Genomic DNA, 17,211 nt, shown 5'->3' on the forward strand with positions numbered 1-17,211 from the left:
AGCTGAGCACTGAAGAACTGATGCTTTTGAACTGTGGTGTTGGAGAAGACTCTTGAGATTCCCTTGGACTGCAAGGAGATCCAACCTGTCCATTCTAAAGGAGATCAGCCCTGGGTGTTCTTTGGAAGGAATGATGCTAAAGCTGAAACTCCAGTACTTTGGCCACCTCATCTGAAGAGTTGACTCATTGGAAAAGACTGTGATGCTGGGAGGGATTGGGGACAGGAGAAGGGGACGACAGAGGATGAGATGGCTGGATGGCATCACTGACTCGAAGGACGTGAGTCTCAATGAACTCCAGGAGTTGGTGATGGACAAGGAGGCCTGGCATGCTGCGATTCATGGGGTCGCAAAGAGTCAGACACGACTGAGCGACTGAACTGACTGAAGTGAACTGAGTAACTAATGAAGTTAAAGATCTTTGCTTGTTTGTTGGTCACTCCAGACTCCTTATCTGTAAATTGTCTGTGCATAGTTCTTGTCAATTATTCTTTTTGACTGTTGGCTTTTTTCTTGTTTATTTGTTGATGCTCTTTGTATAATCTGGGTATTGATCCTTGTTGGTCATATAGTTCAGAAATATCTTCCATCAGTCTTCTGTTTGTAGTTTCCACTTGTTTCTGGTATCTTTTGATGTGGTCTTAAATTTTAATGATGTCAAATGTACTACATTTTTCCTTCACATTTTGTGCAGTCTGTGTATTTTATACTCAAGAGCATAAAGAAATGCTTCTAATTTTTTTCTAAAAATGTGAAAGTTTTGCTATTTGACTTTTATGTCTTTAAACAATTAGAATTTGTTTTATTTTTTCCATTTATCTCAAAACATTGCAGTGCCATTTATCAAATACTGTATATATACACTTATACACTGACTTGTGTACATTTATATTTATTTCTATAAGTAACTGTAGATTTTGGGACTTGAGTTCATGCTGATACCTTAGAATCCAATCCAACACCACAGGATCATTTTGGTCTTTCTCTTTTTCATGTTTGTAACTGCTTTTCTGACATGAGGAATCTGGCTCATGGTTGCATAGTTGCAAGGAGAGACCTTGACACCATAAGGTTGCAGCTGGCAGCTATTAGCAGATATTGTTTTGAGAATGGCTGGTAGTATCCTTGAGTTTGATATAGTTCAGAAAATTCAAGCTCTCGGTGATGCAGGAACGTGTCTGAAACCATATCCACAATGCATCCCCCCGCCCCTGCCCAGTTCCAACTCTGCCTGAACCACAGTTTCATATCTTGTCAGAACAAATAACATTGGCCTCATAGGAGATGGGGGGCATTTATCTCTATCTTCAAAGCGGACATTGTGAACAATAAGGTGAATACATTTTTTTTTAATGGTTAAAGCAGATGTACGTCTTGTAAGTCAGAGTAACTTCCCCATGCCTCAATAGGTGAAATTTTCTTCCATCACTATCTACTGTTACTATCCCCATTTATAGATTGGGAAAGTCAGGCACAGAAAGCTGAAATAATTTACCAAAGTCACCCAGTTAGTATGTGGTAAAGCCAGGATTACTCAAATAACTTGGCTTGAGAATCTGGAGATCTAACTATTATGCCAGATGGTAAATGTGGGCTAGCAAGAAACTAGAGCAAAGAAAGGAGATAACAGGACTAGAGAGTTTCTGGAAGTGGGAAGCCTGAAAACCTGCTTGCCTGAAAAGAAGCCATGGAAAATAGAAAGGGATAACTGTTATGTGCAGAAGAGGAGGGGGAGTGGAAACTTTAGTTACTTTTGCAGGAGCAATCTCAATGGCTTTGCTGGCAGTTTGCCACCTACAGTGTGTTATGGATGAATGGAAATTGAGAACTAGAGTCAGAGATAGGAGGGCTTCCTTTCAAGTTTAATAGTTTAGCCATGAAGGGGAGGAAAGAGAGTAACTGGAGTGGGGCAGCAGCCAGGGGCAGCCACTGCTTCTTCCAGCAAGCGCTTGGTGCTGTGTTCTGCTTCTTTGATGTTTCTGAGAGAAAGGGAGTGTCCTCCTGCCTGGAGCTCTGAGAAAACCCTGCTTTTTACTGAACTTTAGTGACAGTTTTATGCCAGCTCTTTAGTCAAGCTTACATCAGAGCATGGTATAGGCCACAACAGCATCCTTACAAGATCGAAAGGTCTAGTCTTATTTCTTAGGATTCAGAGCCTGTCATACTTTCTTTCTCCTCCCCTAACTGCTTCACTTGGAGGTAAGGGCATGGTTGCTAATGGGTTAACTCGGGGACAACCACCGAGAGGCTCTTCCTAGAGGGCCCGGGAAGTGGTATTGATTCCCACTTGGGCTTCCTGTGCCCCCCAGTCTCAATTTTTCTCCAGCATCTGGAGGCTGTTCATTGCCCCAAGACATCTTTGGGGATACTTATTGTGGGATTCAGGGTGGGGTGCAGAGGAGGACGCTGCAGAGGCTCGGCTGCTCCCCAGGTGTGTCCTCGCCCCTGGACACGCGGAAGGCGACCGCTGCAGTTTTACGGTCCTATAGTGATTTCCCACCTTTCAAGAATTTTCCGAAGACATATAGCTCCCAGGTAGAGTGAGGCTCAAGTACTGCCTTGGTCCACGATGGCTAGGGAATCGAAGGAAAGCGCAGCTTTGGACGCCCAGTCTGCAGAGGACCGAACGGGGATCCTGACCGTGAAGGTGGAAAAAGAGGATGCCTCCGTCTTGGCTGCAGAGGGGCGCGCCCCAGGCAGCCCGGCTCCGAGCCCCGAGCACTCCCGCCAGCGCTTCCGAGGCTTCCGCTACCCGGAGGCTGAGGGGCCCCGCGAGGCGCTGAGCCGACTTCGGGAGCTCTGCCGACTGTGGCTGCGGCCTGAGACGCAGAGCAAGGAGCAGATGCTGGAGCTGTTGGTGCTGGAGCAGTTCCTGACCATCCTGCCGACGGACCTGCAGAGCTGGGTGCGGGAGCAGCATCCGGAGAGCGGGGAGGAGGTGGTGGCGCTCTTGGAGTATCTGGAGAGGCAGCCGGATGGGCCGATGCCGCAGGTAGAACAGGTTTAGTGTCTTGCAAGCTATGGTCGGCTTCTTCCTGAAATCTCAAGATAAGAGTGAGGGGCTTTTCTTTAAGATCCAGAAATTCTCTGTCTCTTTTGGTACTATAAACCTCTTTGACAGTAAGGTGAAGTCTCTGGACTCCTTCACATAATAGTATTTATTAAATACCTGAAGTAAAATATAAAGAATTAAAAGCAACTCAATTATATTGAAATACAGTTAGCAAAACAGTAAATGTATGGTAAAGTTATATATGCGCTTTTAAAAATTAATGCACTAAATAGTGAGATCGAGGGACAGGCCTAATAACTCTAGTATAATTTCAAAGTGATGGTGAATATCTTTGATAACATTTACCTGGTTGTAATGTGATGTGAAAACACCTCCAGTTTCAATTGGTGACAGTCTTTTGTACTGTCTGTAACACCTTGGTTTGTTGCTTCCACTCATGATTGAAGGAAATAATGAATTTTCCTTAGAGTCTAGTAAAAATAATTTTTCCTATTCATATTCATGGAATACTTAGTAGGGAATCTGTGGACCACAAGTTAGAAACCCCTGGGTTCATATTTATTTACATCTTCCTGAATATTGTAAAAGACTAAGTTCCCCTGGGAACTTAGTCTTATCTTGTATTCTTGTGTGTTCCTTTCAGCATGTACATAACCAGACCAAAGGCTTCTAATTGGTGACCCAGAGACCACGATTCTTGAGTAGGCATTAGTGCCTCTTAGCCCTGTAATAAGAGAAGAATCACTTCAAGTTTCAGCTTCAGGCTTTTCATTTCTTATAGTTGTTGTGGGAGATTCTAAGCTGCACATAAGCAGTGACAGAGATTGTGACAGTGGCTTGAAAACCATTAATTACAAATGTCTGGAAGGAAACCTGCATTTAATGAGGACATACCATCACTAGGCCCTGTGTTAGATGATTTCACACACTGAGATCTTACTTGCTGGTTTGCAAAGCCCCGCAAGCTAGAAATTATCATCCTTTTTTTTTTAGGATAAGAAAACATATTAGTGTTCTCTGAGAACTTAGCACCAGTTCTCAAAGAGTTTTCACAAAATCACAAATATAAAGAATGAGGGAGCACAGAGTAATGCTAAAGAACATGGACTCTGGAGTCATTCTGCCTAAGCTGGGTGACCTTGGGCAAGTTGCTTTAACACTGTGCCTCAGTTTCACCATTACAAGAATGCAGATAATAAAAGTACCTAGCTGAGGTTGTTGCTATCTGCATTAAGTTAATATTCATAAAGCTCTTAGAAATAATGAATAGAAAGGAAATAGAAAGTACTGGGAAATAGAAAGTACTAGCACATAGAGAATGTGATAGAAGTGTCTGTATAAATAAATGAATGACTTTTAGGTCCCAGGTGGTGGCCAGGGGCAAGAACTGCTCTGTTGCAAGATGGCAGTGTTGACACCCATTCAGAGGCCACAAAATATCCAATTCCAGCCAGTGAAGGCTCTGCTCAAGCCTGAATCTCTGGGATCCAGTCCAGACAAAGGTGAGTGTTATCTTCTGGGCAGTATGAATTCTACAGACTTCACCCAGTTTCACTTAAGGATCCCCTGAAGGACAGATCTGTAGATAAGTGCTTTATATGCCCATATCAGATCTACTTCTCTTTGAGACTGAGACTAGCAGGGAAGTTTCAAACAATAGTGGAAAGCTTTCCTAACCAAACTTGGACATGATAAATAAGACTTTATTAAAATTGGTGTTTGGAAAGAGTTGATTTTTTGTTAGCAACACAGTTATCTCCATTCATTCAACATATATTTCTGGAGGTTCCCTATGTGGTAGCCAGTGTTAGTGTTGTGCATATCAGGAATAGCCTGGTCCATAGCATAGATTTTTTCCTCCAGTGGAGCTTACATTCCAGTAAGGAGAATAGCAAATAAATTAATAATACACTTTCAGATATTGATGAGTGCTATGAGGAACATAAGACAGAATGTGTACAGCCTGTCAGAATATTCCAGAATTGTAGGACTTGTGCAAATCAAAGAGTGTAAATCTTCAAAACCTGTCACTAGAATGGGGTGAAAAATCACTCAGTAGGAAACTGCTATATTTTCCTGAGTGTTCCCCATGTGCTGTGAACATTTGGGCAGATTTCCAAGACAAATAACACTGGGATATGCCAGCCAACATGAAATCTTTATTTCTCAAAAGAGATCCTAGCCTTACCTATTGTCTGCCTCCTGCCAATTTCACCTTTTATAAGAAAACCTGAAGTTCCCCTTTACTTCTCTTGAATCTGAGCAAGTTCTATATAAGCAGATTCCTATTTCCTTCTTTCTGGGCTCAGCCTAATCTGACTCTTCTTAGTCTTTTTATAATAGAACTAAAGAAAAAAGCACTCTAAGCTTCTAAATAAATTTTAGCAAGAACAAATATACTCTTATCCATTCTTTCCAGAATGTTCAAGATGAAAGACCCTTTAGATGGAATGCTTTGTTTTGCCTTTATGCTGCTTCCTTTTCTTACCAAGGATCTGCCCATCAATTTTGTGCCTCTGTGGAGCATACTGCATCTCTTTAGGTCTAAGGATTTGAGCTGGCCAGGATCAGGAATTTTGGAAAGGCACACATGTTGTATAAACTTCTTTGTGGCAATTTATCTATGCAGTTTTTGAACCTGGATTCCACCGGGCAGAAAGGCTAAATGTCAGGGTAGATCTCATCCAGAGTGCTTTCCTTCTCAGTTCTTCAGGTTCCAAGGCTTGCCCCTGGGGGGCGCTACAGAGAAGATGCCGTGATAGCCACCAGGTTCGCCCCAGGTTCCCAGGTGAGCTGGAGCCCCTCTCCCTCCCTGCACCCAGCACCCTTCACTACTGATGGGCTCCCCAGTAGATCTCTTTCTCCCCACTCCTCCTCCACCCTCATCCTATATGCATCTGGAGTTTGAGTTTTCTCATCTATTCCAAGATTGCCATATGTCATTATTTTGGTGTTCACTTAAGAGGATTTTTCTGTTTCACTCCTAGCTGAGGGAATGTCTGTGCTTCTCAGTTCTTCCTACCCCATCTGTTTGGTCAACTCTTTCATCACCAAGATTTTCTTCTTCAAGGGAAATTTAGCAAATGCAAACTGAAGATTTTGTTGTGATGGTAATTTTTTTTTTTTTTAAGTATCAAAAACTGTGCTGCTAGTGAGGAATATAAAGTCATGCTCTGTCCCCTAGGGACCTAAAGGAACACAGAAGGTGTGTGCTTTTAGTCCAAGATACTGAACAGCATTTGCTTAACCTGAATTTTAATTTCTTACCCGGTCTTTCATGTCCTGCTTGAAGACCTCAGTATTTGAGGCTCTGTAGAATCTATTTTCCCTCACCTCAGACCTTGATTTTGTTGTATTTTAAAATCATTGCTATAAATAAGCCCCCATCCCTGGTTTGCCAAAGCACATCACATATATTTTGAAAAATTTGGGTATGGTTCCACTCCTTTCACTGCATTGGTCCTTATTTTCCAAACCTTTCACTTTCTGGACTTTTTAGATATTTATGTGAAAGTACTTATTGTAATGTGTGTATTTCTTTCCTTTAATGGTTATTATTTTTTTTGATGAAGATATTATTAGAGACAGGGTTAAATAGGCATAAGTGTACCATACTTGTTTTTTTATAAATAGCCCATGTAAAGGGAACATTCCTTCATTACATGTACCTAGTTTTTGTTTTTTTTTTTTTAATTTTTACTGGAGCATAGTTGATTTATAATATGTTAGTTTCAGGTATATAGCAAAGTGAATCAGTTATACATATACATATATCCACTCTTTTTTAAAAATTAATTTATAATTTGGCTGCACCACACAGCATATGGGACCTTAGTTCTCTGATCAGGGGTCAAACCTGTATCCCCCTGCAGTGGAAGTGGAGAGTCTCAACCACTGGACCATCAAGGAAATCCCTATCCACTCTTTTTAGATTCTTTTCCCATATAAGCCATTACAGAGTATTGAGTAGAGTTCCCTATGCTATAAAGTAGGTCCTTACTACTTATCTATTTTATATGTAGTAGTATGTATATGTTGAAGAAGCAATGGCAACCCCCTCCAGTACTCTTGCCTGGAAAATCCCATGGACAGAGGAGCCTGGTGGGCTGCAGTCCATGGGGTCGCTAGGAGTCAGACATGACTGAGCGACTTCACTTTCACTTTTCACTTTCATGCATTGGAGAAGGAAATGGCAACTCACTCCAGTGTTCTTGCCTGGAGAATCCCAGGGACGGGGGAGCCTGGTGGGCTGCCGTCTATGGAGTCGCACAGAGTCGAACACGACTGAAGTGACTTAGCAGCAGCAGCAGCAGATGTATATGTCAATCCCAATCTTCCAATTTATCCTTTCCTACCTCTTATCCCCGAATAACTGTAAGTTTGTTTTCTATATCTATAATTCTGTTTCTGATAAGTTCATTTGTACCCTTTTTTTAGATTCCACATATAAGCAACATTATATGATGTTTGTCTTTCTCTGTTTGACTGACTTGTACTCATTATGACTGCTTGGGGAGTGATTTTGGGCAAGTGGAACTAAGTGGGATTACCTGTTGTTTTAGGGGCCATTTAAAATGGAAGATGTGGCACTGACTGTTTCCCCTGGATGGACACAGCTGGATTCATCTCAGGTGAACTTGTATGGAGATAAAAGGCAGGAGAACCGTGGCAGCCTGACCTCCTTGGGTAAGACTGATGGGCATTGATTTCTTCTAAGATTTCCTGGCTTCCTTTGTATATTAGCATCTACTAGGCTATTAGAAGCTATTTGAATTATGTTTAGCATTAGAACCGCCATATCTGAATCCCAACTACTAACTGGCTATGTGACTAGTTTATTAATCCTTCTGAGTCTTGCTTTTTCTAAAAAAAAAATATATATATATATATATATATTTATCTATTAATATTTGGCTGTGCCCAGTCTTTGTTGTGGCATGTGGGATCCTTAGTTGCAGCATGTGAAGTCTTTAGTTGCAGCATGGGAACTCTTAGAGCATGTGGGATCTAGTTCCCTGACCAGAGACTCAACCCAGGCCCCCAGCTTTGGGAGCACGGGGCGTTAGCCACTGAACCACTAGGGAAGTCCATGAGCCTTGCTTTTTTATCTGTACTGCCAGTGTTCTGGTCAGTTTAGGTGGGATGAAGTAGGTACAGCCTCTAGTTTAGATCTAGCTCATAGTAGATGCTCAGTAAATGCTGATTTCTTCCCCTTCCCTTCCTGTTGCTAGCCCTGACAGGAGAGGAGAGCTGAGGGGTCTCTTCAGGAAATGGACCATGGAACCATAGGGCGAGAGCTAGAAGTGATCTAGAGACTGACTGCAGAGCCTGGCTTTAGAGATGAGGATGCGGTGCAGAGACACACAAGATTGCCTGGCTTGTCTGAGTTCACACAGCTCATTAGCAGCACAGTAGGTGCTCCAACTCAGATCTCCCAGCACTGATGCCAGTTTTACTTGGTGGACCCTGCCTCTGCCTGGGTTCCAGCCAGAAATGACCATACCTTTCAGTGGTCATTGAATTCTGAGTTCCTGCTTTCCCTGTTTCTCACAGAACATTTCAGAAATTCTTTTACTTGCCTTGTTTACTCACCCTCTGCTCAGCCCTTTTAGTGTTTAATCCCAAGCACATGGCCCTGCCTTACTTTCATGGCTCTTCTTACTTTACAGAATTTAGAGCCTCTGTGTGTATCCCCAGCACAGTCTTCAGTATTTCTCACCACCTTCCCTCCAGTCTCTCCTTTCCCAGGTTGTACCCTTCTTCCAGCAGCCCCATTCTCATTATCAGGTCTCCCTCCCCCCCAGCATCCCTGTTCTCCTCCTTTATTCCCATCTGTATTCTAGTACTTACATCCTCATCCTTGCCATATACAGACCTCTGTAATTCTTGCCTCCCTGGGACTCATCACAAAGCTTTCCTCTGTGGCAGGACATAACTGACAGTTGCTGGCCGTTTGTTGTTCAGGTGGTGTGGTGCAACCGAAGATCAGAGAGCTGCCTCCAGATGAGGATCATCCAACACAGGAGCCTGGGCAGATACCACGCCACCTGGGTGAAGCCACTGGCCAGATTCCTGCTTGTGCAGAAGCTGGTGAACAGGAGGGCAGGTTACAAAGAAAGCAGAAAACTGCCGCAGGAAACAGGCGGCACTATTGCCATGAATGTGGAAAGACTTTTGCTCAGAGTTCAGGCCTGACTAAGCACAGGAGAATCCACACTGGGGAGAAACCCTATGAATGTGAGGACTGTGGCAAGACCTTCATCGGAAGCTCTGCTCTTGTCATTCATCAGAGAGTTCACACTGGTGAGAAGCCATATGAATGTGAAGAATGTGGCAAGGTCTTCAGTCACAGTTCAAACCTTATCAAACACCAGAGAACTCACACTGGGGAGAAGCCCTACGAGTGTGATGACTGTGGGAAAACATTTAGCCAGAGCTGCAGCCTCCTTGAACATCACAAAATCCATACCGGGGAGAAGCCCTACCAGTGCAACATGTGTGGTAAAGCCTTTAGGCGGAATTCACATCTTCTGAGACATCAGAGGATCCACGGCAATAAAAACCTTCAGAATCCTGACCCTGGACAGACCTGGGAGAGTCAGGGACGGAAGGAAAGCCAGTGGGAAAATGTTGAGGCTCCTATGTCTTATAAATGTAATGAGTGTGAGAGAAGTTTCACTAGGAATAGAAGCCTTATTGAGCATCAAAAAATCCACACGGGTGAGAAACCCTTTCAGTGTGATACATGTGGAAAAGGCTTCACGCGAACTTCATACCTTATTCAACATCAGAGAAGCCATGTTGGGAAAAAAATTCTATCTCTGTGACCCATGTCTTACATGCCAGAATTGATGTTCCTTCCTCATTGAACTGAAGCCACCCTGGAACCCTTGCTGACTAGAAAACTCAGCTGAGATTTATTTCCCACCACATATCATCAGGTGTTTGTTAGAAAACAGAGTCTGAGATGAATTATCTTCTACAACCTAGAAGGTGATTGGAAAAAAAAAAAAACACTTGTTTGATAGGAAGCTATGGGAGCATTGTCTGGAAGAGGTTGGACCTGAAATAGTTCTCACCTTTTAGACTTAAATGGGCTTCCAGGCTGTCTAATTAATCACTCTCAGCCAGCATTTTATGATGTCTCTGGGTGGATGGCTCTCTGATTTGGGTGGCTGGTGTTCTGACTGTTCATTTTGCATATAATTAATCCCTCACCTGTTGGTTGGATCAGTGATGTCTTATCCCCACCCCACTGTGCCTTGTATACAGGTGCTATAAACATTTATTAAATATACCAGTGAAACGACCTTCATAGCTCTGAAAATCTAATGTCTGCATTGCTGATGACTTTTTAAGGCCACTTGTGCTTGTCTAATTCTCTGAGGGTCTAGATTCTGGGTCAAGCTAGTCTATTTATTGCCAAGTACATAAGATTGTCAGAGTTGGGGTAGTGTGTGTGTGTGTTAGTCGCTCAGTCATGTCCAACTCTTTGCGACACCATGGACTGTAGCCCGCCAGGCTCCTCTGCCCAAGGGATTCTCCAGGCAAGAATACTGGAGTGGGTTGCCATTCCCTTCTCCAGGGGATCTTGCCAACCAAGGGATCAAACCTGGGTCTCCTGTATTGCCGGCAGATTCTTTACCATCTGAGAGTTGAGGTAGAGGAATCCATATTTCTTCACCAGCATAGGAGTTACAGTAAGAATGCCTTAAACAGCTTCTTTATCATTAAGACATTGTGAGACTGTTGCATCCAAACAACTTCAGTCTGTAGTCAGCATTAACGACATTAGTTCATATTAATTGTGCTATTCTTTAGGGAAAACCTTTCACATTCAGGTAAATAAAAAACAATTGATCAAGTCAGATCAAAATGGTGATGTATCTTGATATAAATCCTATGATGCTCAACAGCTTGTTTCTCACTTTTTGGTTATCTTGGACCTAACCAAGTGCCAAGACACCATTGATATCCCTCTCTCCCAACTTAGAGCCCATGATGCATCAAGGCTTATGCCAGCTAGGCTTAAACTTCTTCCAGGCTAGAGGATTCACACCAGATATTTATAACAAGTATCATTCATGTTTTTAAAACTGCCCTGTGGTTGAGGAGAGGAAGACTGGGTCAGAGGCAGCCAACGATAATAGAGACCTGAATATGGGTGGTCGGAGAAAAATGTATCTTTTTGGAAACACATTGGGAGTCCTGGGATCTGACAGAAATGATTCCACAACGTCCAAATTATCAACCTGTGAAGTCAAGACTGTCAATAAGAATTTCTTGGTATCTCCTGTTTTCACTCAGATCACCTTCTGTGAAGCTCTTCAAAGACCAATACCATCTTCATAGGTGCGAGTGCCCTCTCCCCAGCTTCCAGCTTTACCAGATTATGCCAAGAATGGATTCTGCTTTGATGAAATCCTGGACCAGTTTTGTTCAGTCACCAGCAGAACGTTTTCTGTTCTCCAGTCCCTTGCTGGATTCCTGCTCTGAAGAACCCCAGGCTGACTAGAGACTTTGTAAACTGTAGGCCTCTCCCAGTATCACTTCCCTTGAGTCTTTCATTGCCTTCATTATTCCCTCATTGGAGTATAATTTAAAACTAGTTTTCTAAGAACCTGCAGACTTTCTCCAGTTAACCTTTTAAGCCTGTAAAAATTTCCTTTTATATTAACTGTATTTTGGGTACCTCCATAAAGCTTACCATTTCCTCTTCTCTCCTTACCTTTATTTTTCCTAAATGTTTGTTAATATCCCTGATCTTAAACACTGTTTTTTTTTTTTTTGGTATTTGTTTCTTATGTCATGTGAAGAGATATACGTGAGAACCTTTTACAAACCAGAAAGCATTATACACTTACTCAATAAGTATTATCTATTGAGATTAACAAAGGACCACTGTGCCTCCTTTCACTCTTTCTGCTCCTTCTGAAGCTAAAATCTCCATGGAGGAGGGGAGGATTGTAGAAAAATAATTTTCAGTGCCTCCTGTGCCTGACAATGAAGGGGATAAAGCATAGACACACACATGCATACATACTTGGGCTTAGACTTTCAGTATAATAACATTGATAAGACTTGCACATAAAAATAAGACATTGCGAGTTGGGACTCCATGCTTCCACTGCTAGGTGCATGGGTTCAATCCCTGGTCGGGGACTTAAGATCCTGCATGCCATGCAGTACAGCCCAAAAAAAAAAAAAAAAAATGTTTTTTAAATAAGGCAATATCCTGATCAGTGACTTGTGAATGATGAACTGAATACTGAAAGTTCAGAGGAGAGAAATGTTACTTCTGCTGTGTGCTATTTTTATTACATTGACAGGCTGATATATTAGCTGCAGAGACTAAAGGAGTTATCAGATTTAGTAACTAAGGCAAGTTTGAAGAAGTAGTGCATTGTAAGGGCCTTCAGTGCCAGAGCAAGGGGTTGAAATTTTATTCAGTAACACTGACATTTTTATGATAAAAATATTTAGGAAGCTGTCTGGCACTATTGTATGATTTCAGATTAAAAAATTATTTTTCTGATAGGCTTTGGACACCCCACTTTCATATATAACAGGTGTGTGTTTATAAGTAAGTGAATTATAAAATGGGTTTTAACTCTAGCCTATTTAAAAGGATGGTCAAAAAATTATTTTCAGATGAAAATTAGACCCAGTAAAAGAAGCTACGTAGTTAAGATATAGTCAGTATATAAAGTGAAATAAAATATCACTTTTCATGTTTTTAAAAGTTGTTTCTAGGAATTTTAGTGTCAGCTGGCCATTCATTTCTCCAACTGAAGCAATGCTGAAATCTACCATTTTGTTTTTCCTTCCATTTCATAAATAAGTAACTAATTATAACTAATTTTTTTTAACTTGGGTAAAATGAGTAGTTACAATGAAAAAAGATTTATGAATAGCCCTCCTAGATATGTTCTTATTTTTTAAATGGATTTACTTGGCTGGACCAAGTCTTAGTTGTGGCATGTGGGATCTTGTTCCCTGACCAGGGATTAAAGCTGGGCCCCCTGCATCGGGAGCTTGGCATCTTAGCCACCGGACCACCAGTGAAGTCCCCTAGACGTGGTCTTAATTTTGGTAAATATGTGTGTAATCCTACAAAAGATTCTGTTTCTCTGCCTTCTTTAAAGGAAAAAATAAATAGAGTGCCAGCTTACCTCACAGAATTGTGAGGATCTATCCTACAAAAAAGAAGTGCTGGGTAAATAATCTGAAAATATTAACATTGACAGAGAAATGGAGATTAAATGCTCTGTTAGCTGAAACCTCTATATATTGGAATGACAATTGTTTAATAGTAAAGGCTGTCTAAAAACACTAGTATATAACAGTGTTGATCTTATCTTGTAATGATGTCCCAAGTCATCTGTGTGGTTGCATCTCAGTTATTCATATGAAAACTTTAACCACTCGGTAAACTTAATTTACCTACATTTCTCTAAACACACTTTTTAGTCTGTCTTTTGTTATTCCTCATGATAGTTAAAATTGAGTCTGATGGATTCAAATGAGGAAACTTTTTTTCAGTCAGCTCTGTAGATGTGGTACCTATTTTGAATGTTTCAAGTGAAGTTGCTACTACAGAAATACTTGGGGATGATTATTTTCCTGTGAATTTTTTTGTTAGCATATTATTTTTAGAAATATCCTTTTATTTCTGTGTATACTCACATTTCTCACTTTATCTATTTGTTTACTGCATCAACTGAGACCTTGGAATTTCAGCACAGCAAGCATTCCTGGTCTCTTTTCCCAATTAATGACTGAACATTATGATATATTCTTGCCTGTTCCATGTATTTTGTTTATTAGGAATTGAGTTGTCATCCAAAAGCCTATGCACAACTTTCCAAATTCCTGTTTTTATTCTAATTTCTAAGCTACTTCAAATTTTTGAGGGTCTAAAAAAAAATCTGAGCAATCCTAATGTAACTTATTTGTATAAAATAATAAATCATGTGATTATTCCTTTTGTCTCAGTGAATTCTTAATCAGCTAAAACACTGCATAATTTCCAGACTGTTAGAAAATAATTATACTTTCAGGTATTAACTAAAGTGTTAAAACTTTGAACCATTTCCTTCCCTCTGTTCTCCAATTCTGCCCATCAGCATTGGGAGTCTGGGAAATGGAATTTGTAGCCTTTCTGATGCACTACAGTTCAGGGTATAGGACTGGTGTGGTGAAAGTGAAAGTTACTCATTCCTGTCCGACTCTTTGCGACCCCATGGACTATACGGTCCATGGAATTCTCCAGGCCAGAATACTGGAGTGGGTGGCCTTTCCCTTCTCCAGGGGATCTTCCCAACCCCAGGGATCCAACCCAAGTCTCCCACATTGTGGATGGATTCTTTACCAGCTGAACCACAAGGGAAGCCTGGACTGGTGTAAGGCTGAGACATATTTGCTTACAGATAATCTATAAAAGTTACCTTATCCATTGTGATATGTATGGTGAAATACATGTGACCATTCATTTATAATACTCCCTCCTATTTGCCAGTTTCTAAGGAAGCATAGAGTCCCTTGGACTGCAAGGAAATCAAACCAGTTAATCCTAAAGGAAATCAGTCCTGAATATTCATTGGAAGGGACGGATGCTGAAGCTGAAACTCCAGTACTTTGGCCACCTGATGCAAAGAACTAAATCCTTGGAAAAGACCCTGATGCTGGGAATGATTGAAGGTGGGAGGAGAAGGGGATGACAGAGAATGAGATGGCTGGATAGCATCATGGAATTGATGGACATGAGTTTGAGCAAGCTCCAGGAGTTGGTGAAGGACAAGGAAGCCTTGCATGCTGCAGTCCATGGGGTCACAAAGAGTTGGACACAACTGAGCGACTGAACTGAAGGAAGCATATTTTATGGCAGAGCACCATGCCAGTCCTTATTCCCTAAAATCACATTACTAAAATTCTACTTGGATCAAATGACCTAACTTGGTTATGTTTAATTTCTCCATTTTATTCGTTGACCCTAGCATCAGGAAAACACCATTGCTAAGTTCTATCAGCAATGGCCACAGGACTGGAAAAGGTAGTTTTCATTCCAATCCCAAAGAAAGGCAATGCCAAAGAATGCTCAAACTACCGCACAATTGGACTCATCTCACACGCTAGTAAAGTAATGCTCAAAATTCTCCAAGCCAGGCTTCAGCAATACATGAACCATGAACTTCCAGATGTTCAAGCTGGTTTTAGAAAAGGCAGAGGAACAAGAGATCAAATTGCCAACATCCGCTGGATCATGGAAAACCAAGTGAGTTCCAGAAAAACATCTATTTCTGCTTTATTGACCATGCCAAAGCCTTTGACTGTGTGGGTCACAATAAAGTGTGGACAATTCTGAAAGAGATGGGAATACCAGACCACCTGACCCGCCTCTTGAGAAACCTATATGCAGGTCAGGAAGCAACAGTTAGAACTGGACATGGAACAACAGACTGGTTCCAAATAGGAAAAGGAGTACATCAAGGCTGTATATTGTCACCCTACTTATTAAACTCCTATGCAGAGTACATCATGAGAAACACTGGGCTGGAAGAAGCACAAGCTGGAATCAAGATTGCCGGGAGAAATATCAATAACCTCAGATATGCAGATGACACCACCCTTATGGCAGAAAGTGAAGAGGAACTAAAAAGCCTCTTGATGAAAATGAAAAAGTTGGCTTAAAGCTCAACATTCAGAAAATGAAGATCATGGCATCTGGTCCCATCACTTCAAGGGAAATAGATGGGGAAACAGTGGAAACAGTGTCAGACTTTATTTTGGGGGGGGGGGCTCCAAAATCACTGCAGATGGTGACTGCAGCCATGAATTAAAAGATGCTTACTCCTTGGAAGGAAACTTATGACTGACATAGATAGTATATTGAAAACTGAGATATTACTTTGCCAACAAAGGTCCGTCTAGCCAAGGCTATGGTTTGTCCAGTGGTCATGTATGGATGTGAGAGTTGGACTATAAAGCAAGCTGAGCGCCAAAGAATTGATGCTTTTGAACTGTGGTGTTGGAGAAGACTCTTGAGAGTCCCTTGGACTGCAAGGAGATCCAACCAGTCCATCCTAAAGGAGATCAGTCCCGGGTGTTCATTGGAAGGACTGATGCTGAAGTTGAAACTCCAGCAGAGTTTGGAGTTTGGCCAACTACTTTGGCCACCTCATGCGAAGAGTTGATTCATTGGAAAAGACCCTGATGCTGGGAGGGGTTGGGGACAGGAGGAGAAGGGGATGACAGAGGATGAGATGGCTGTATGGCATCACCGACTCAATGGACATGAGTTTGAGTGAACTCCGGGAGTTGGTGATGGACAGGGAGGCCTGGCGTGCTATGATTCGTGGGGTCGCAAAGAGTCGGAGACGACTGAGCTACTGAACTGAAGTTCTGTCTTAGCTTTCCTGTCACATTCCAAGTCTGCTAATTGAGCAGGTCAACTTAACTATAGAGAACCAAAATGAAGATAGTATCTATACACATTTTAAGATCGGGGGAAACAATCTTTTGCATGAAATATTTGCCATTTTAGAGAGAAAACAAAGTGTATGCAGAGCGTGTTTCTCAACCACAGTTTCTGAAGAGATCATCTAGGTAAAGAGACAATCTGGACTAAGTTGGATGCCTCCCTGTGTTTCTGGGAATTTAAGAAGACAAATCATAACTCCAGTCTTCACTTAACTCAGGCCAAGCTCAAATTTTTATTTTAAAATAAGTTCTGGGGGTTGCTTCCAAGTGGGACTTGGTAGTCATTAAAAAACGTATCTCTGCTATGAAAATAGTGGACGAGGTCCTTCTTAAGAGGTAAACAAGAGGAGTGGGAGAAGTGGGGAACCTTCACCAAGGGGTAAAGATAAAGAGAGCCAGAGTGAGTGAGAATGGTAGAAGAGAATGGTGTCAAGATGCTTAAAGGCAAATAACTAGGTAAAGAACGAGTGTTTGAACAGTAGAGGGATTCACTGATGCGAATTCCTCTTCTAAATATTCCCACGGGGCTCAACTTGGGGAATGTAAATCCTGAAAACAAGCGCTGCCACGCCCTCTTTATCTGCTCTCCAGAAGAGCCCTCCTAGCAGCCTCACCTAAAAAGGGACCTTACAACCCACACGCGGATTAAGATCTTCGCCTGGCAACCGCCGGAAGCGGAAGTCGTGCGTTGGACCAAGCGGAAGTCGTGCGTTGGACCA

General features: G+C 41.9%; 1 protein-coding gene across 1 annotated transcript; it reads left to right on the forward strand.

Moving 5' to 3' along the window:
- Positions 1–2,425: 2,425 nt before the first annotated feature.
- Positions 2,426–10,926, forward strand: ZKSCAN4 (zinc finger with KRAB and SCAN domains 4). The gene is made up of 5 exons (XM_040249976.1): positions 2,426–2,992; positions 4,374–4,515; positions 5,719–5,801; positions 7,576–7,699; positions 8,978–10,926. The coding sequence occupies exons 1-5, from the start codon at positions 2,570–2,572 to the stop codon at positions 9,838–9,840; spliced, it is 1,635 nt and encodes a 544-aa protein (XP_040105910.1). The 5' UTR covers positions 2,426–2,569; the 3' UTR covers positions 9,841–10,926.
- The last annotated feature ends 6,285 nt before the right edge of the window (positions 10,927–17,211 follow it).

Source organism: Oryx dammah, unplaced genomic scaffold (assembly GCF_014754425.2).
Source record: "Oryx dammah isolate SB20612 unplaced genomic scaffold, SCBI_Odam_1.1 HiC_scaffold_11, whole genome shotgun sequence".
Lineage (NCBI taxonomy): Eukaryota > Metazoa > Chordata > Mammalia > Artiodactyla > Bovidae > Oryx > Oryx dammah.

Excerpts from the sequence above, each read along its gene's own strand:
- ZKSCAN4 (XM_040249976.1), top strand. The coding sequence starts at position 2,570 with ATGGCTAGGGAATCGAAGGAAAGCGCAGCTTTGGACGCCCAGTCTGCA. Across the intron at positions 5,802-7,575 it reads GGTTCGCCCCAGGTTCCCAG|GGGCCATTTAAAATGGAAGA; the intron begins GTGAGCTGGAGC and ends CTGTTGTTTTAG. Across the intron at positions 7,700-8,977 it reads TGGCAGCCTGACCTCCTTGG|GTGGTGTGGTGCAACCGAAG; the intron begins GTAAGACTGATG and ends TTTGTTGTTCAG.